The 20,666-nt window shown below is 42.0% G+C and overlaps 1 protein-coding gene across 9 annotated transcripts in view; it reads right to left on the bottom strand.

The window, feature by feature from the left end:
• The window catches only part of EFCAB11 (EF-hand calcium binding domain 11), a 132,320-nt gene that overhangs the window by 12,406 nt on the left and 99,248 nt on the right, over nt 1-20,666 (bottom strand). The window contains exon 7 of one of the 9 annotated variants that reach the window (XM_054691695.1): nt 11,363-11,473. The exons of 7 other annotated variants lie outside the window; for them this stretch is intronic. Coding sequence is in view for 1 of the 2 variants with exons in the window: in XM_054691715.1 (XP_054547690.1) it covers nt 14,751-14,760 (10 nt within the window). In the remaining variant the exon portion in view is untranslated. Of the gene's footprint in view, nt 1-11,362; nt 11,474-14,727; nt 14,761-20,666 lie in introns of those variants that run through there. One more of the 9 variants, XM_054691715.1, reaches the window with a different exon arrangement.

The following is a 20,666-nucleotide window of genomic DNA, read 5'->3' as shown; positions in this document are numbered from 1 at the left end:
TTCAGAACTAGCTCTCAAAGGAGTTGACAAAACTTATCTAGATGTATGAGAGGAAAATAAATTACTATTAACTACAGCGACTGCTTTCTAGAAGTGCAGACTCCATTAAATTAAAGGCCTATTTGTTTGCTATTTTTGAGATGCAAAAAGGAAATGAAGACCTGATTTTGGGAGTAAAAACCCAGAAGAGCTAAGCTGCTCTGTATAACTCAGTATGAGCGATTCAGGGCCATCTGGGCAGGAGGCAGTGGCAAGCAAGATAAGAAGGTGCAGGAAGAAGTGGCTACTAAAAAGGGGTAGGCTCAGAGGCGGTGCAAGAAGAAGAGACCCATGATAAAGCTCCCAGTGGTGCAGAGATCAAAAGTCCTTTAATTAATTGCTATGTTCACTGTGTGCTTCGAAGCTGTTGTATTGCTTGTTAGAACCTTGCTCATATCTTCGCCAAGGGGTGCAACAGGCACATGATCTTTAAGAGGGAGCTCTTGGGGGCATCTGTGCTGAGTTGGGGGCTGAAGATTAAGTTAGGAGGTGAATTCAGTCTGAATGGGCAAAGCAGGGAGCAAGTGAAAGGGGGTGGTAAGAGGATGCATTCACTGATTAATTCAGAGGGATAAGGACTTAGAGCTGTAAGCCTTCCAGAAATTTGCAAAACTCTTGGGAAACGCTTTAAAATGCCACAGGGTATGGCATGGGGATTCCAGGCTATCCAAACTCTGAAGTGCAGGAACACCCAGACTGGTACTGAGATATATTGAGAATTTCAGGAAGGACCAGATTCAGTCCATTCAGGTGAGTTCCAAAGGTCTTAACTATTAAAATCCCAACACTTTCTGACTCTTCATCTAAGTGGTTATAATTATTGAGCATGCACATTTGTCTCTTATATCCTGATGGCTTTAGCAAGATTCTGTTCTGTCCTTTTCTCAATGCCGTGTGGGCTTCAACAGTTGGACAGGATGTGTTCTCAAGACTTAGGGCTAAGGGGTCCCCACAGTTTCACCTCTTCTATTTAGCAAGGCTATGGTGTTGCGCCAATACAGTCTAGAGAGAAACACAGCTTGCTGCAGTTTTCATTTTAAGAAATATATAAGTTGTGAATGTTTCTCCCCAAACAGTAAATGTATGTTTCTGGTTTGAAAATATTTACATCATAGCAATTTCTTACAATGTTTCAAAAGCATCTATTTCTTGGAAAAGCATTTCATTGCAAAACAAAGGAAGGGCCGCATGGCCACATCTCCAAAGCTAGATTTCAATCTGATGCCTGTGCTTCTGTCCAAGTTGCTTTAAAAAAAAAAACAAGGGAAACAAAGGGGGAATGTTTTAATTTCAATACATGGAAATGATGGAATATCCTCTACTCTATTAAAATGATAGGGATGATAAAAGGGATATTTTTAAGTGGAAGCAAGAACACAGACTAATATATTTATGTAATACATACAAAATATACTATATATAACATATAGATAATTGAATCTTACAAGCTTCTATCTTCATTTGGGTCAAAGTTGAAGATAACATGATAAACAGAAACTCGCCTTATGGATAACTTTGTCTTAAAATTTTCTTTCTTTTTTTTTAAAGATTTATTTATTTATTTATTTATACATGCACTGGGTACAGTCAGAAGCACGGGAGGGTGAGAGAATCCACCAGAGCCATAGTGGGGAGCAGAACAGGCAGAAGGAACGAAGTACACTGCTGAGGGGAGCAGCAGGCGCGGCAGGAGAGGTCTGCGCGCCATGTGGGACCTTCACCAGCGGCCGGGGATCGAACCGGCGCTGCAGAAGCTGCGGGCAGCTGCCCAGCGCTCAACCGCTGCGCCACCAGGGGAGGCCCAATTCTTGAATATCATTATCTTTCTCAACAGAAAGACTATTTTCTTTGTTTTCAGCCTGGGTCTTCTACACAAGTGGTCTTATTTCACAATGTCTAAGTCCTCACAATTGGAGCAGGCCTTCTCAGGCTCAGCACTATTGACATTTGGGGCTGGATGCTTCTTTGTTGGAGGGCTGTCCTGAGCACGGTCGGGTGTTTGGCAGTATCCCTGGTTTCTACCCACTAGAATGTCAGTAGTACACCGCTCCACCTCCCCAGTTGTGACAGCTGAAAACGTCTCCAGATATTGCCAAATGTCCCCTGGGGTATAAAATCATCTTTGGTTGAAAACCACTGAGCCAAAGAAAACAAAGTAGAGGCAATTCTCTGGCACATTCCAGCTAAAACTATATTTACTAAAATAAAAAAATTCTTGAAAAAGTTTTTTTTAAACAAGTGATTTCAGGGGCAGCTAAAGCACAGGTTTCTCAGATGGATCATGCAGTGCATTGCCTCACTGCTCCCTCAATTCACCTCCCTTGAATTAAGGTCTGAGATGACACCCCCAGGTGGGGGCTTAAGGGGTGACAACAGAGCCAGGGCAGAGCCTATCTGCCCCAAGCAAAGACACTGCCTGACAGAGGTGATTTTGAAAAGTGCCCCAAGGTTTGAGAGCCAATGCAATTGTTTTTTTTTTTTTTTTTCACTTGAATCACGAATGAGGAATTGAATGTGGGGGCAGATTTAAATGAGAAGTTCTTCTGGTGTAATTTGGGGGGTGGAGAAAGAAGAGCATGAATCTTCTTTCTCTTTGATTCTTTACGGAATAATTCAAATGAAAGTCAAAACCGCCATTACTTGCGGGACAAAGCTGTCATACTGACTGAACAGCGAGAGTCACAATTACCCTCTAAGCAAGGGGCCCCTGCTGGGTAAGAGAGGGCCCTCCAGGGGGAGATGTGCTGAAGACAGTGGCTTCTCTGCCGGGGACCGCTGGTTCTCTCCCAGGCGCGCTAGGCCTCTTTGTTGAGGAGAGTCCTGCTGGGTTGCACAGCATTTCAGTTGGTAACGTGTTTATTAATTTTACCTTTTTAAAGATGAGTTAAGAACAGCTATTCAGCTACGCAGGAAAGATGAAAGAGGCACGTGGGTGATTTCTAGACTTCTCCAGCCTCCACCTGCCTTGGGCTGTTCCCTGTGAGCTCAACTCCTTTCCACGCAGCCTCACACCCCACCTGGCCTTCATCCAGTCCTGCACCTGCCTCCACTCAGCCACACCCAGGCCTCCCTCTCTCGCAGGTGGCCTGGGTGCTAACACTGCTGACACTGACCCTGACACTGGCTTTCCCTCTTGCTCGCTGAGGTGATGTCCCAAACAGCCTGCCTGCTACCCTTGTGGAAAGCCCGGCTTTCAGAAGAACCCGGTTGAGACGCGCACAGTGGAAAGTTTATTCTGAAGCCCTCACAGGGCATTTAAATTGCTATCAGCAATGGCTTGTTGCGTCAGATTCTCATTCAGGTAAAAGGGACCTCACTGTTTGAACTAGATCATAGTGTTCTTCTATTTGGAAAATGATTTTTAGAGAAAATTAAATATTGCCTTTAAGAGAAGCTTTTGAAGCTTGAAGTTCCAGGCAATTGAAATGCCAGAGTTAACTGGAAAAAGATAGCCGTGGTTTCCTCTTCACCATCTCATAGGCACGTCTTGTTTAATAACATGTAGTCTGTCAACGATCAACAGCATTATTAGACACTGAGTGTTCCTACCACGTGAGGAAAATATATTCCTGAATATGAGACAGTTCTGCCTGTTGGATGCAGAGGTACAGCTGTGGCCGGGCTGTGAGCAGGTGGTAGATGAGCTGTGATAGATAAGAGAAGGGCCAGGATAGGCCAGGAACAAAGAAAGATACAAGCCAGGCGAAACTTTGGCCTCATTAGGACCAGGCTCAGCCTGCTAGATAAAAGACGCAGTGGACGCTGCTGGTTACCTCCCTAGCCTCATTCTGCCTCAGCAGCCCCGTGCTGCTCCTCGGCAAATGTGTGTTTTGGTTCATGGATCCCTGCCCCCAACTTCAGAAGTGGGATCTGACTGGCCTAAGCAAATCACTCTAACCCCACCCTTCTGGCCAGAGTAAGCATTTCAAGGATTGATTGGTCAGTTAGTACTGCTCTTCCCCTCGCCATGACTGAGTTGGTCCAACCAGGATGAATTACAAATTGAGAGGAGACACTCTTTTACTGGGCAGCTGGATGAAGGCTTGATATTACAACAGCGAGGTTTGATATTACAATAGTCTTCCTACCACAAGCATGCAAACTACACAAGAGTTTCATAGGCCATTGGTGCACTGATCCCCAAAGCGCAGGCTTTTAAATGTCAATGATCAACCTGAGAATGGAGATACCCACAGTGAGAGACAGTGGCCAGAGAATAGTAGAGGGAGCTGGAACCTGATCAAACTGGGCCTGAAGCATGACCCATGTCAAACTTTTAGTCACTTGACCCAATTCATTCTGTGCAGTTTCAGAGTGTCAGCAGTGGGTTTCATGCTACTTGCAAGTGAAAGTGTCCTCATATCCTGTCTGAAATCCTTCCTAAGCTTTGCAGTATCTAGAACTTATAGACATAGTATAGACAACAAATACCATGTTTTTTAAATTGTTCCACTTTGAAAGAAACCTAAAATAATTTATACAGGCACTGGGTACAGTCAGAAGTGCAGGAGGGTCACAGAATTCACCAGAGTCAGAGTGGAGAGCAGAACAGACAGACTGACAAAACACACTGCTGAGGGTAGCAGCGGGCAGCAGGAGAGGTCTGCGCGCCATGCAGGATCCTCACCCAGTGGCGAGAGATTGAACCAGCGCTGCAGAGGCTGTGGGCAGCTTCGCAACCCAGCGCTCAACCGCTGCGCCGCCGGGGAGGCCCAATAATTTGGATTTTCTCATTAGATGCTATCACAAGATTCTGCGTCCTGCATTCTAAAGAAGTTGTTTTCTTGTGCAAGCCAACAAAATCTCTGTTTACAGTGATTATGTGCTGAAATAGGCTATTGATGGGACCAATATGGTTTTTCCCCCAAAGAGTGACAGGATAGATTCTCCAGTCCAAGAGAAAAAAAAGGAAAAATGGATGTGAAATGCAGTCACAGCTGGCAAACGTGATTAACCATAAATAATGACTCACTTTTTTCCTATTTACTAGGTTTTAAAAATGAGGATTCTTACTTAAAGCTAGAAATGTTTTAAAAGGAACAAAGAATGTAATTTCAGTGTGCCTGATTATTGACTACTTGTGGGCACATGGATAAATGCAATCAGCTCACAGCCCAAAGTCTCATTTCCGGCAAATAGTGTCATATTCCTTCTCTATCAAGTGTTTTAGCAGAGCTGCTAATAAATACTGACACGATCTTTTTTTCTCAGTCTGAGTATCTGGAAGAGAAATTGCGAGGTAGGCATGCGGCACAGATCAGACAGTTTTAAGGATAAAGAACAAAGGCAGAGAGAACATCTTTGAAGTAATCATAAAAAAAATCTGTTTCCCATCCTTGGGGTCACCTCTATTCTCCCCCATGCCGAATCTGCATAGCAGGCCTACTCTGACCATGGCAGGGAGGCAGCACGGTCCACCAGAAATGACCCAGTGGTGAGCTTCCGTCTGAGCCAGGCAGCTGTCACCTGGGTGACCTTGGGGAAGCCAGGCATCTCGGGCGTCTCATTTGTCAAGTTGAATAGTTGAGTTAAGACTGTTAGGACATCTTGATGCAGCTCGACATTTTGATGCAGCTAAGCTGCATCTTAATTATAAACCTGGGGCCTTTGTATGCAGAACATTTTAAAGTACGGCCCTCTCCCGTTAGCCATTTTTAGCTTCAAAAAGTAGCGTGAGTCTTGAACCCTGCGGACAGCTACAAAGAACCATAAACATGTAGACATGCAAATGTCGGAGAAATGATCCTGCCTCCAACAGTGTGAAATATGAATGGAGAGAAAGCCATTTCTATTTCAAATATATAATCACTTCTGCTGAGATATCTGGTATCATCTTGAACTTGATTATGAGATGAAAGAAACGGTACAGAGATGGCAATCGTTTAATCTCTTAAGAACAGCTATTCTGAAGAGCTTTTCACTCTATGCTCAATAGATTTCTAGCAGGTTATGATCTGGCTAGGAAGAAAGCATAATGATGAGGGGAATTATGTTTTCAATAACACACGCTTTTACAGAACAAGTCCTTCCACAAAGGAGGCAATAAAATGAACTCTGACCACTTTAACAGATGGCGTGACAGCTCAGCGCGCAGATGTGGCCGCTCTGAAAGCAACAAGTTCATATCCTTGACTGGAGGTTTGGGAATGAGCTGAACTTTCAAGTGTAATGTAGGAAAGATGACATGCTTCTAGATGAGGAGGCTGAGTGTCAGTGGGTCCAGAGGTTTGGGGAGATGGGCTCAAAGAATAAGTCTTAATGAGCTTCATTTTGCTAATGCAACAAACAGAGCTGAAGTTGAAATATGAACTATAAACATTAAGCCATTTATAAATGCCCTGCTAATAACACTGTTAGCCACTATTTGGTGGGAAGCTTGCTTTTTTTTTTTTTTTTTCCTTTTAAAGCATGCTTCCTCAAAGACAGAGAAAAACCATTGTCAAATAATGCTTATTTTCTCTGATAGTACAATGTTTTCCAGTAGAAGGCATTTTTAACAATATAAAATAGGAGGATCAAGTTCTTTTATTTGTATTTTTTTTTTAAAGGAAAATTGATGAACTGAATCTAAAGTTTATCTGGGAAGATAAATAAGTACAAATACAAAATTCAGAATATTTTTTAAAAATATGATCAAAACAATACAAAAAGGCTCAGTCATTAAAACAGTGCCATTATGACCCAGGAACCACCTGTGGAGAAGAGGGTCTATAGCATGTGTCTATAGGAACTGAGCAGAGGTCAGAAGAAGCCTTTCAAATGGGCGAGAATGAAACAGGCTGGCAGGGAAAGAAACAAGGATAATTGACGATCAGTTTTGACATGGTGGAGTCTGATTCCCCGGCAGAGCCGGCTGTATGATCAACAAAACTCACTTTCTTTTCTTCCAAAGAACTAACCAAACCAGCCTCCCTTGCAATTAGATGTGACTGAGCGTTCTGGCAATGGAAGGACGATGATATAATAGTAATATAGAAACACAGACTAGCCATTGTGACAGTCACACAGAGGCAGACATGGTCAGATCCAGTAAAATACTCTCATACTGTTAGAGACCCCCAGGGCTCCACATGCTGTTCTCTCTATCTTGGTTATAGGGACTTTTTTTTTAAATTCTATCAGATTACTTTTCTTTAACTGAATGAGGATGCAAGAATTTATTAAAATTAAGATTTTTTAAAAAAGATTTATTTATTTATACAAGAACTGGGGGTACAGGCCAGATGTACGGCAGGGTGAGAAGGATTCACCAGAGACAAAACAGGGAACAGAACAGGCAGACTGATGAAATACACTGCTGAGCGGCGCAGCGGGAGAGACAGGAGAGCTCTGCTGCACCATGTGGGTTTCTCCCCGGCCAGCTGGGATCAAACCCGTGCTGCAGAGGACAGCTTCACAGTGCGGGAAAGCTTCACAGAGCGGCGCTCAACCGCCTGCACCCACCAGGGAGGCCCTAAATTAAGATTTTTAGCAATTTTCACTTTAGTTTTAAATAATCCCATTTTGGAAAATAAGATTTTACATCTCAGCCCATTTCTCACGGGCGTGCCTCACCGAGCCAACAGAAAACTTGGCCTTAGTTCTGCATAATTACAATAAATATTTATATTTTCATTTACAACATGCTCCTAGCATTTAAAAGCTCTGGGTCTGTGGACAACAATAAATAATATTAAAAAAAAGAATAACTTTTCATAATAAAACAATTCCCTCAGATTAGCAGAAGTACTCTATTAATAAAGCCCCCTATTGCAAAAAGTCACACCAAATGGAATGACCATGAGAGCTTTTAACATGAGAACTCCAGTTGAGAAAGAAGGTTCAGAGGGCATATGACAAGTGTTTAGAAAATTATGAAATGCCCAGAGAATGTGAACATGGCCAACTGAATCAAATCCTGGCTAAGACTGAGGGATTCCAAGTGCAAGTTCAGAAGGGTGTTTTAGGATTGAGACCTGGGTGTGCTTCTTCATATGACAGCTAGAAAATAGGACTTGTGTTCCATCTCTGAAATAATCATTCTCAGCCTTGTTTCAGTTTGGGGGGGAAGAAGGGGGGAATCCTTCCTCCCCGCATGAGGTCTCACAACTTGCAAAGGACACTCCCTTGCCCTAATCCCAACAGGGCTCTCCCTCCTTTCCAGCACTGAAAATTAAGGGGGGTGAACACTATGCTGGCTGGAGGCTGGCTTGCTGCTTGCCTTTGTTGGGGGGAGGAGGGGCAGAGCAGATCAGCCCAGGCTTTCAGTCTGAGAACAGACATCACTCAATGAGGGGTTTGAATAATGCCTATATCACTGTCCTGGGGGTGCAGGCAGGGTGGAGGGGGGCTTTTCCTAAACATGGGAAGAAACTGGGCTCTCCCAGAAACAGCCCCACTAATACCAGTTTCAAAGATTCAAATTAATGGCCCCAGCCAGCATCGCATTTTCTGCTGATTGTGTAGTCTCCCTCCAAGGCAGGGCCACATCATTGATTAGGGAGCAATGCAGCCACTAAAAAAGATCCCAATCATCATTAAAGGCATTAAGTGTTGCTCTGTGCTGGCTAAGTGAGTTAAAGGGTTCGTGCCCTTCTGGTAACAACTCAAAGAGGTTATTTCAGGATATTTATTAAACAAATTAAGTATTTACATTATGCTCAAGCACAGAGGCAAAGCCATTCAGTGTGTAAGTGCAAGAGGATGAAACCAAGAGAACTTATATGGGAAAATTCTGCCTCCGCAGCTTCTTAGAAGTGGCTGCTGAGGACCCACCAAATGTTTGAGAATGGGTCCCAGCAGGGCAGGCACCAATGGCACCCTGATGGTGCCCTGCAGGAACCTTTTCATGTAGTTGAGCTAAGGTAGCCAGTTCATCCTGACCCTGGATGTAGGGATGAACATGGAGCCCAGTGAGGTCAGAGGCTAAATGGAGTAAAACTATTCTGACCTAGTAAGCCATTAAAGGATTTTGGTTGTAATCTTGTGAATGATGGGAAGATATTATCCTATATTATCCTATTATCCTATATTATCCAAGTGGGCCCCAAGGTCTCTAAAGTGGAAGAGGGCAGAAGAGGACTCAGAAATTGAAAGATGTTAAGCTGCTGGTTTTGAAAAATGGAGGAAGGGGCCACCAGCCAAGGAAAGCAGCTGGCCTCCAAAAGCTGGCAAAGGCGAAGAAATGGATTCTCCCCTGGAGCCTCCAGGAGAAACCAGCCCTACTGACACCTTGATATTAGCCTAGAGAGACCCATTTTGGATTTCTGACCTCCAGAACCAAAAGATAATAAATCTGTGCTGTTTTATATCAGTAAGTCTGGTGAATTCTTACAACAGTCTGAGCAAACTATTAATAATATAAGAGGGAAGATCATGAGTTTGGTTTTGGATATCAAAGTTTTACAAAGAATATAGTCATTGGAATTATTCATCTATTTAGCCACTTTCCTGGCCAGTTACACGATCTTTATAGAACTTTTGCCTTTCATGACCTCAGTTTTATCATATATAAAAAGAAAAGTATTTAAAGTTGATTCCAGTTCTAAACCTCAGCATTTAAAAGCTTGGAAAGGAACACATATGCTTTCCCCTTAGATCCCTGTCAGTTCTTGGCAATCATTGGGGAAAAAGTGATGTTAAAAATAGTGGATCTAAGTCAAAGGGGAGGGGGGAAGATTCCATTAAAAAACTACCCAAAATATAAAATAATCTGGAAAAACCTTAATAAATGTGCTGAGTTCATATAAAGAGAACCACACAATTCCAATGAGACATACAAAGGGTATTTGAAACTGTGGAGAGAAGTGTCATATGTATATTCCTGGATGGGGAGACTGAATGTTGTAAAGATGCAAATCTTCCCAATTAATTTATAGGTTGAATGCAATTTTCATCAAAACCCTAAAGGAAGGTTTTTGGAATGCTACACAAATGATTTCACCATTCATCTGGAAAATAAACAGGTAAGAAGAGCAGGGAACACTTTGAAAAGATGAAACCAGGTTTTAGAACATATTATAAGAACCAGGAGAGAAAAGGTAAGCCTCTGGTATAAGAGGAAGGAAACCAAGGGGACAGAATACACAGCCAGAAAAAAGCCCCCTGATATTTAAAGGACTCAAGACAGGACATGACAGTGAAGGGACTATATATAAATAGGGATCATTTGACCAATGGTAAGGAAGAAACAAGCTACTGGAAAACAAAAAAGTTTAGATCATTACCCCTACTATATACTAAAATTCCAAATAAGTTATAAAGTGCTAAATAGTGTTAAAATCTGAAAGTGTCAAACCAGCCAAGGAAGAGGAAGTGAATATTGACCCAATCTCTAGACAAGGAAAACTCTTAGTATAGAAGTAGCAGGAGACGCTGTGAAGGAAAATATCGAATCTATACAGATTCAAATACAGGGAAGTTTTGAACTTCAGCAGATCAAACAATCACATAAATAAAAGGAAAACAATAAACTGGAAAACAGTTATAATAAAATGGAAGCAGGAAAACATTCTGATTGGAGGAGACAAAATCGGCAAATGATATGAAGAGATGATTCACACACAAGGCAACAGAAAGAGCTAAGGAAATGTAAAAATGTTCCATATAACTAGCAATCAGTGAAATAAAACCAAAAAATGAGATACTATTTTCATCTATTAGACAAATAAAAGATATGAAAAAAAGTAATATCCCATCCGAAAAATGACAAAATAAATTCCTACCCTTTAGTACGGTATTTCCCAAATGTAGGCCCTTCTCCCTGAGGATGTAACGTTTAAAATGCAGATAGATACGTTGACTGTAGGGTTGTTATAAAGTGAAAATAGCAAAAATGATTGCCAAGCATGTGGTAGGGAGCACCCTAGCAACAAAGCATGGGGAGACACAAGAAAGAAGACCAAAATAGCAGCAACTGTTAGCTCTGGTCTGGTAGGAATGGGGTTGGTGTTTCTTGGCTTTTTCTTACTTTTGTCTACTTCCAAAATATTCTGCAAGGAGCGTGTGTCACTTTGGTAATCTGGCCGCCGCCCCGCCATGCACACAGCACCCGCGCGTGCACGCAGGCCTGCCTGGGGGCCGCTGCACACACACAGGCGCCTCCCTCCAGCCAGCTCCCCTCTGCATGCCGTGGAGCGCTGAGGGAAAATGCATGTTTGATAAAATCATCCTGAGAGTGAAGGCCAACAAAGGAAAAACATTCAGCACGTCCAGGGCTTACATAATATGAGTTTATAGGAAAGGAATGAAAAGATAGATGTGATGGATAGAACTTTTAAAGAAACAACTGCCTTGGAATCTGCAAGGAGGGGGTGCAGTTCCAGGTGCCGCTGTCGGGGTGCACTTTCCTTTCCGGAGGCAGTCTTCTTCAGTGACTGCATGGTCTGACTATTCGGCTCGCTGGAAGCTCTTGGGTAATAAATAGACCCTCCTATGGAAGTTTTACTGAAAACAGCTGGGAAAGAGAGGGGAGAAAAGCAAAACAAAACTCTTCTTAGTTTGAATCAAGCCACGGGGATAAAAGAACTCTGGACTTGCTGCCCGGTGCACCCTCTCTGGAGTGCTGCACAGAACACACGCCCTGAGCCGGGGTGGGGGTGGGTTGGGGGAGGGGTTGCCTGTGCCCCAGCCCCAAGGGAGCCGTGTGGAGGACCGCAACCTGCCACCTGTCAGTCCCACAAATCCAGGCACACGGAGAAAGGCCCCTTCTAACTCCCCACCGCGCTGCCACGTTCTCACCCACTCACATGACAATAGCAGGGAGTCTTTTCCCCCCCTTTAAGGAGTTTTAGAAATCACCCTGCCTACTCTCTAATTTCATAGATGAGGAAACAGAGGAACATAGCACAACTTTCCTCAAGTAACATAGTGGCAACAAAATCAGGTCTCCTGAGTCACAGCACAGTCCCATGCCCAGTTAGTAGTAATTCTGTGTTTTGTGAGATCCTGAGGACCTTTGCAAAAATCCAAGGGGTCCTATGGGGCTCTCTCCCCAGAAAAGTCCGCTAGGCTTTTCCCACTGTGCCCAAGGAGGCTTCCTGTCACCTTGATAGGAAACTGAGGTTAGAGGAGCTCTGTGAGCCTCAGAGTCTAATGGCAGGACTTGAAGGCTGCAGGGTGCTTGGAGCTGAAGGCAGGAAGGGCCCTAGAAGCCAGGGAGAAGCTTTTCTCCTCGTCTGAGTTCTTCACCCTTCCCTAATCAGAGAATCACTGCTCCCCCTTTTGACCTGTAAGAATGTAAGGGGTGGGGGATTCTCATTCAGTTATAGGTTTATCAGCAACCGTGAACAGCTCCTGTCTTCTTTCTTTCTTTTTTTTTTTTTTAATTTTCTTTTTTTAAATTTTTTTAATTTTATATATATTTTTACATCATTTTTCATTTTTGCACAATGTATGCATTTTTGTCATGGCTATAGTCCCCATACAATTCCCACCCCCTTTATTTTCATCCTGCCCCCCCCCCACATTGTGTCTCTGGTTTATAGTTGCTTGCTGATTTTTACTTTATTAAAATTAGTCTTTTTACTGGTCCCTTATTTAGGTTTTCTAAATTCCTGCTATGAGTGAGACCATCCAGAAGATGTGGTGTATATACACAATGGAATACTACTCAGCAATCAAAAAAGATAAACTCATGCCATTTGCAGCAACATGGGTGGAGCGGGAAGGGATCATGGTCAGCAAAATAAGCCAGAAAGAAAAAGAAAAATACCGGATGGTCTCACTCATAGCTCCTGTCTTTCTGAGAATCTCATCTTTACTTTCAGAGCGAGGATGAGGTCATCCCCTTCTTCTCTGTCATGTGATGTCTCCCCCCACCCCTTGAGGCAACTCATCCCCAAACACAAGATAAATATCCCTGGTCTGTCCATTAGTCTCTAGATTTTACAACCATGTAAATTCTCTGTACATGTGTTACTCAACTGTGGTCTTTTCCCCAGCTAATCTGTCTGAGGTTCATTTTTCCTCCATCCAACCTCAGAAGAACCCAGATGGGATGAGGAAGATTCCCCCTGCACCCAAACACTCTTTTTACAGAATAAGAAAAGGCAAGTTTGTAGACTACCACCAGCTCGAAGCTATGTACACTAGGAACAAGACTCCAGGACTCACTGCCAAATCACTTTAATCACTTTCTTTCAGGTGGGGTTGTAGGGCAAACACTGGGTTTAGAATCACACTGTTATGCAATGAGTTCCAGACTTTTTTCAGTCACGCAGAATTACAGACTAAATAAGACCTGGACCTGGAATGTCCTACTAAGGACATCACATCCAGCATCTTCCCCAGAGCTCCACAGAATAGCACAGAGAACATTCCAATAACTCGGGGGTGGGAAAACAAAACATGAAAACATCTTAAAATACTAGTGCTTTAAAATGATGCAATAAGTGTACATTTGAAAAATTTCCATTACAGTTTTTAATTATGTTTTTCTCCCAAAGATGCTGGGTTGTGCTTAAGCAAAGAGTCCTTAGAAAAACTCGAGTTTAATAGAAGCACTGCAGAAGAATTCTGTTATAAAATCCTTCTTAATTAATAACACATAGATAGGTATAAACTTGAGTTTTGAGCAGTGGTGAGGAAATAAACTACTAGAAGAGAGTTAGTGCTTCTGGAACATCCCGAAGATTAGAGTTTTGATTGCTGTGATAGAGCATCCACTTGGAAAAATAAAAATCGGCAAGAATCAAGGGGAAAATTGAATGAGCAGGTGAGGGCCGGAGCCAAGGCAAGGGGAGAACACAAGTGCACAGGAAGGAGCTTTAGGAACAAAACACGTGCGTGTTGGTCTCCAAGAGAAAAAAGCATTAGAAAGTCAGAGCAGAAGACTGAAAATGTGTCAGTCAAAATGGAAAGTAAGCAGAAAAAAGAAATAGACTACTAGAGTAAAAAAAAAAAGTAAGCAAAAAAAGAAATAGACTACTAGAAATATACTCTAGTAGTCTATTTCTTTTTTTTCCCCCTCAATCAGAATTTTTAGTTATATTCTCAAAAAGATGAAGGATACATGTTGACTGGTTCATATTTGAAGATCAGTAAAGTTCCTGATGTTCCTTATGTTCAAGCATCACCCTCACACCATAACCAGCAGGGGTGATTGCCTTTTATGATCATAGACCACAAGAGTTGGTTCACCCCTACCATACTTGGCACGGTAACTATTTGTATGTTAAAAGGCTGAAAGGGAAATTTTATAAAGTATGACATTCTTAATTCCTGAAAACTAAACAAAAAAATATTTTATTAAAATAAAATGCCAATGTTGGGCCTCTCCATTGGTGCCTTGGGTTGAGTGCAGTGCTGTGAGGCTGTCACTGCCTCTGCAGTGCGGGTTCAATTCCCAGCCAGTGAGGCAGATTCCCACATGGCGTGATAGACCTCTCTTGTCGTGCCTGCTGCTCCCCTCAGCAGTGTATTTCAGTCTGTCTGCCTGTTCTGCTCCCTGCTCTGTCTCTGGTGAATCTTCTCACCCTCCCATGCCTCTGGCCTGTACCCCAGCTATTGCATAAATAAAAAACAAATCTTTAAAAAAATGCCAATGTCATACTTAGTGGGAATACATGTACTAGTGGTATGTTTCATTAAAACAAAGATACTCTTTAACTAACAAGCTCTTTAATAAAAGATTCAAGGATCTTGCCATGGTCATAAGAGAAGAAAAACAGGTAAGAAAAATTCTTATGGAAGGAAACTCACTCATGATGTCATGATGATGTAATCCAGAAAATTCAATGAAATCTAAGAATTTTAGAAATAAAATGATTCTCAAGAATTTTATCATATAAAAAAGCACTTTACAGTATAACACATATTCTAAAATAACAACAGCATTCCTTTTTTAAAATAAAATGGCATTAAAAACTTCATTTCAAAAATAGATTTCTCTTACAAGGAGCAAATATAACTATACTTAATACATATATAAAGAGAGCTTACTTGATAACTAACCTAAGCTGGCATATACATTTATCATATATCAGTCCAATAAAATTAAAACCACAAATATTTTATAGAAGAAAAAATTGTTGTAGATATGATAATACAGTTAGCATATATATTTATTACATTTTCAAATAACAGTAGGATATTTTATTACATTAAAAATTCTAAAAATTTTATCAGAGATTAATTTGGTCGATAAGGGAAAGCTTGCCTTAGGAAATATATTGTCCCATAATGGGACATTTAAAGGATGTTGATTGGCTTCCCTGGCAGCACAAGGGTTAAGCACCGCACTCTGAAGCAATCCGAAGCCTCTGCAGCACAGGTTCAATCCCCTGCCAGCCAGGAAGCAACCCACATGGCTCAGCAGACCTCTCCTGTCTCGCCTGCTGCTCTAGTCAGCAGTGTATTTGACTCAGTCTGCCTGTTCTGTTCCCCACTCTGTCTCTGGTGAATCCTCTCACCCCGGCCCCCCGCCACCCGGCACCTCTGGCTGTACCCCAGCTCTTGTATGCATAAGTAAATAAATAAATCTTTTTTTTTTTTTTTTTATAGAGGCATGTTTTCTTTTTCTTTCTTTCTTTCTTTGTTTTGTTTATACATGCACTGGGTACAGTCAGAAGCGCGGGAGGGTGAGAGAATTCACCAGAGCCAGAGCGGGGAGCAGAGCAGGCAGAAGGACCGAAGTACACTGCTGAGGGGATGCGGGACCCTCCTCCGGTGACTGGGAAGCAGCTGGGGATCGAACCGGCGCCGCAGAGGCCGCGGGCAGCTTCGCAACCCAGCGCTCAACCACTGCGCCACAGGGGAGGCCCAGTAAATAAATCTTTTTCAAAAAACCTAAAAAAAATAAAAGGATGTTGCTGACTCTAAAAATCCATGGATAAAAGTAGAGAATTTAGAAACAAAACATAAGTTATATGACTATTTATGAGTAAGTACAACAGAAAGGAAAATTTCTCAAGTTCCTCCTTAAAAATTAAGAAATATAAATTTAGACCCTTATGCCACAAATAATAAAATCACCATAAAGCAAAATTTAATATATAATTTCCACAATTTAGAAAAAAGCATAATATTGCTCCCAAGTGGACATTTAGATTTACTATTAAAAGCAGGAGAAATTACAAATAAGTAGCAAATGGGTGAGGGGTAGATATTGACATGAAAACATAAATATTGTATGTAAAACTTGGCATCTAAATTATATGAAGAGCTTTCAGAAATCTATAGGAAAAACTAAAAATTTCCCATGATAAATGGTCAAAAGTTACAAAATAATTTTTTAAAAAGAAGTAGATGTTCAGCTTGCCAGGTTGACTGAAGTGAAATAAAACTGTAATGTAACACTTCACACTCACCAAAACAGACCCTGTAAACACTCTGATAAAGACCAGAGCTGGCAAGCCCCCAGGGAATACTATTTATTCACCGACAGTGTTTCAAACTCCTCAGTAGTCAGTCTGACAAGAGGTTACCAGAACCACATACACAAAAAGAGGATACTTTTGACTCTTTCATCCTACTTCTGAAATTTTATCCAAAGAAAACATATTTTAAAACCTCCCATTCTTCAAAAGACACTGTTGAGAATGAAAAAACAAGCCACAGACAAGAAAATCACTGCAAAGCATATTCCTGATAAAGCAAGAAATACAAGTGTACGAAAGAGAATACAATAAAAAATGGGTAAAAGATTTGAAGACACTTCACTGAAGAAAACATCTGGATGGAAAGAATTTCTACATTGTTAGTCATCAGGAATATACTGACCAGCAGCCACAAAGAGAGAAGCACTGCTCACCTACCCAAAGTGACTAGACTTACAAAAAACAAGTGTTAATGAGAATGTAGACACTGGTTTTATTTGGTGGGAATGAAAACCAGTACAAACACTTTGGAAAGGCTTGACAATCTCTTAAAAATTAACATATACCTACCATATAATCCAGCCATTCTACAAGCATTTTTTTTAAAGATTTATTTTATTTATTTATTTATACAAGCACTGGGTACAGTCAGAAGCACGGGAGGGTGAGAGAATTCACCAGAGCCAGAGCGGGGAGCAGAGCAGGCAGAAGGACCGAAGTACACTGCTGAGGGGAGCAGCGGGTGGCAGGAGAGGTCTGCACGCCATGTGGGACCCTCCTCCGGTGGCCTGGGAGCAGCCGGGGATCGAACCGGCGCTGCAGAGACTGCGGGCAGCTTCGCAGCCCAGCGCTCAACGGCTGTGCCACCAGGGAGGCCCTCTACAAGCATTTTTAATATAAGAAAGCATGGGTACCCGAATCTTACAGCAGTCTGCTTGCAATTGCCAAAGACTAGAGACAACCCAAATGCCCGTCAATATATGAATGAATGACCAACTGGAATACTACTCAGCAGTTTAAAAGGAATGACCTGTTGCAGCATACTATACCACAGATAGATCGCAAAAGAATTATGCTGAGTCAAAGAAGGCAGACAAAAAAGAGTACATTTGTGTGGCTCCATTTATAGATGGTCCTTGACTTACACTGGCTTGAGTTAGGATTTTTTGACTTTATGATGGTGCAAAGTCATGGGCACTCTCTAGAAACTGTACTTTGAGTTTTGATCTTTTTCTGAGCTAGAGATATGCAGTATAATATTTATGACGCTGGACAGTTGCAGTGAGTTGAAGCTTTGGCCACATGATCATGAGTATAAACAACTGATACTGCACAGTGTACTCTGTTGCCAGCACATTAGGATATTGTGTTGGGGTTTTCACATCCCATCATGTCATTTCTATAACCACAGAGTAATGTTAGTGTTCTGCGCATGTCTGAGGTAAGCTAGGCTAGATGTATTAAGTGCGTTTTGACTCAACTTTCCTTGGGTTTATCAAGATGTAACCCTATCATTAAGTTGAGGAAGATCTGTTTACAATATTCTAGAAAACGGGAACTAACTTGTAGAGTCAGAAAGTAGTTTGGCGTGGGCCTCCCCTGGTGGCGCAGCAGTTGAGCACTGGGCTACGAAGTTGCCCACAGCCTCTGCAGCGCTGGTTCGATCCCCGGCCGCTGGTGAGGGTCCCGCATGGCGCGACAGACCTCTCCTGCCACGCCCGCTGCTCCCCTCAGCAGTGTATTTCATCAGTCTGCCTGTTCTGTTCCAGCTCTGGCTCTGGTGATTTCTCTCACCCTCCCACGCTTCTGACTGTACCCAGTGCTTGTATAAATAAATAAATAAATCTTTAAAAAAAAAAAAAAAGAAAGCAGTTTGGCGGTTGCCTATGAAGGGGGAGCAGAAGTTGGGGAGAAGCAGGGGAGTGATGGCAAAGGCATACAAAAAACTTTTGATGGTGATTCTATCTTCATTATCTTGACTGTGGTGATATTTCATGAGTGTATACATGTCAAAAATTATTAAATTGTACAGCTCGAATATGTGCAGTTTATTACATGTCAATTATATTGCAATAAAGATGTTGAAGAATGCTCTAAGTAGGAAATCATTGATACCATCATCTCTTATAATGACAAAACCCAGTAGGATATCCAAATGTACAACAGAAGAAAAATAGCCCAGTAAATTATAGCTCATCAATTTACCATAAAGCTTTTCTGTTATTAAACGTAATATATGTGAAGACCATGCAGATAAAACTAATACTTCATCATAGTAGACTATAAAGTGATAAGCACACTATTATTACAACTGCAAGAAAACTTATGATGACCCACAGCTAGAAAATGTAAGAGGCTATAGGGGAACCTAGCAGTTCTTACAGCCAAGCACGAGATTGTAGGCATACATGAAAAGTTGTTTAAATAAATTTTTCTTTTTTCAAGAACAATAGCATGTTTGCTTGTTTTTAGAGCTTCAGTAACAGCTCTCTGAAGCTCTTGCCAAAGTATTTGGGAAGTCCTACACTAAGGAGACAAGGAAATTCAAACGTTGACTTTTCCAACAAAATGTCATCTGTCATTTTCTCCTAGCCATGTTTTGAAAAGCACTCTATTCCATCCCCACAGCTGAGCTTCACATTCCCAGGACGCTGTTACCCAGGTCCTTGCCATTCTTCTCCCAGCTGCCATCATGATTCCACACACTAAATCTCTGTCTCCAGGCTGCCATTAAGACAGGCTCCATCATGTAATTCCCTCATAAAAACTTAGAAAACTCCCACTCTGCTCTCATAATACAGTTAACTCCTTAACACAAGTCTCTCGTGAACTACTGCAAACTCTACTTCCAGCCTCATTTCCAACACTATTTCTTTTTTGCCAAACTCCTGCCTCTGATTAGCTAGTCTTTCGTTCCTATGCACCACACTAGGTACCGGGAGTATAAAAGTGAATAATATTTGTGTGATGGTTAATTTCAGTGTCAGCTCATCTAGGCAGAATTTCTGGGAATGGCCACCAAGATGTTACACCCCCTGGTCTCCATCACCTGTGGATGTCATGCCTGCAGCTGTTCTGTTAGCCAGGCGAGATAATACAGGTGGGCTGATTCTAATCACTAGTTCTCAAAAATGAGTGAAACCACAGATGGTTCTCTAAAAAGATCAAGAATGTTGGCAAACCTCCAGCTAGACAGAGGGGGGAACCCCAAAATTACCCATAGATTGAAATGAGACAGCTCTTATAGTCATTAAATATTATGAGAGAGTATCCTGTGTAATTTTGAACTTAGGTGAAATGGAGAAATTTCTTCAATATCAAGCATTATTGTAAAAAGAGGGAGACAGAGAAAGAAAGAGAGAAGAAAGTCTAATTGGAAATACATATGAGAAAACGTCAAAATCCATTAAATTTGGTTGGCAGTTACCTGGGTGTCTGCTATGGTATTTTCTGCCTGCTTGAAATGCATCATCACTAAAATGGTCAATGAATCTACAGATAATTGATTTCCTAGAATCATTCAATCAACAAATATTTATCAATCACCTACTTTATGAGAAAACATCAAGAGAAGAAGGGTGGTTTGAGATGAGGTTGAAGACACTAGATTTTCTTTTCAATGCAAAAGGATGTCACTGAAGGTTCTAAGCAGAGACACAGTTTGAAGGTACTTTGGTCATTGTCTGAAAAATGGGCTGTGAGTGAGGAAGCCGGGATGCCCGGGCATCTCAGAGTAGAAATGAGGCTGACTTACAGGATGGTGGTGGCAGTGGAGGTGAAGTGAAGTGGAATCATTTGAGATCTGCCATGGGTGACCTAGGATGAGTGTTTCAAGACTAGAGTTTGTCCTTTTTCCTATAAGCACACCAGTCCAGGCAGAAATGACCATCCTGTCCCCACAATTCATCGCCATCACTCTACAACACTCAAGAGCTGCGGCTTCAGGTTACTTGCTTTGTAGGTTCACCTCAATCAACCCCAGGGACATCTGATGCATCATGAAACCACAGCAGCCAGTCACATTCTGCTCCATGCTGGCGAGCTGCCTAGCACTGCACTCAGGGCCAGAGATGCCACCCCACAAGTCCCAGGCCGTGGGACCACTTCTGAGGCCAAGCACTCCATCAGCCGGATGCAGCCAGGAAATCGGAAACACGATAGTTACTTTAAAAGAGAATTTAATGTAAGATTCAGGGATTAGAGGACTAAGAGAGTAAAAATAGAATGCTGGAATTTTTTTAAAAGGTTGTCAATAAAAAGGTAGTAGTACTAACACCCAAGCCTGTAAAAGGGGCCGAGGTTGTTGCAACCAAGAAGGCTGATGTGGGGGTC

This window comes from Talpa occidentalis, unplaced genomic scaffold (genome assembly GCF_014898055.3).
Source record: "Talpa occidentalis isolate TD23 unplaced genomic scaffold, MPIMG_talOcc4v2.1 talOcc4.11, whole genome shotgun sequence".
NCBI classification, from domain to species: Eukaryota; Metazoa; Chordata; class Mammalia; order Eulipotyphla; family Talpidae; genus Talpa; species Talpa occidentalis.
The sequence above is the reverse complement of the archived record's forward strand: the minus strand, read 5'-3'. Positions and strand labels throughout refer to the sequence as shown.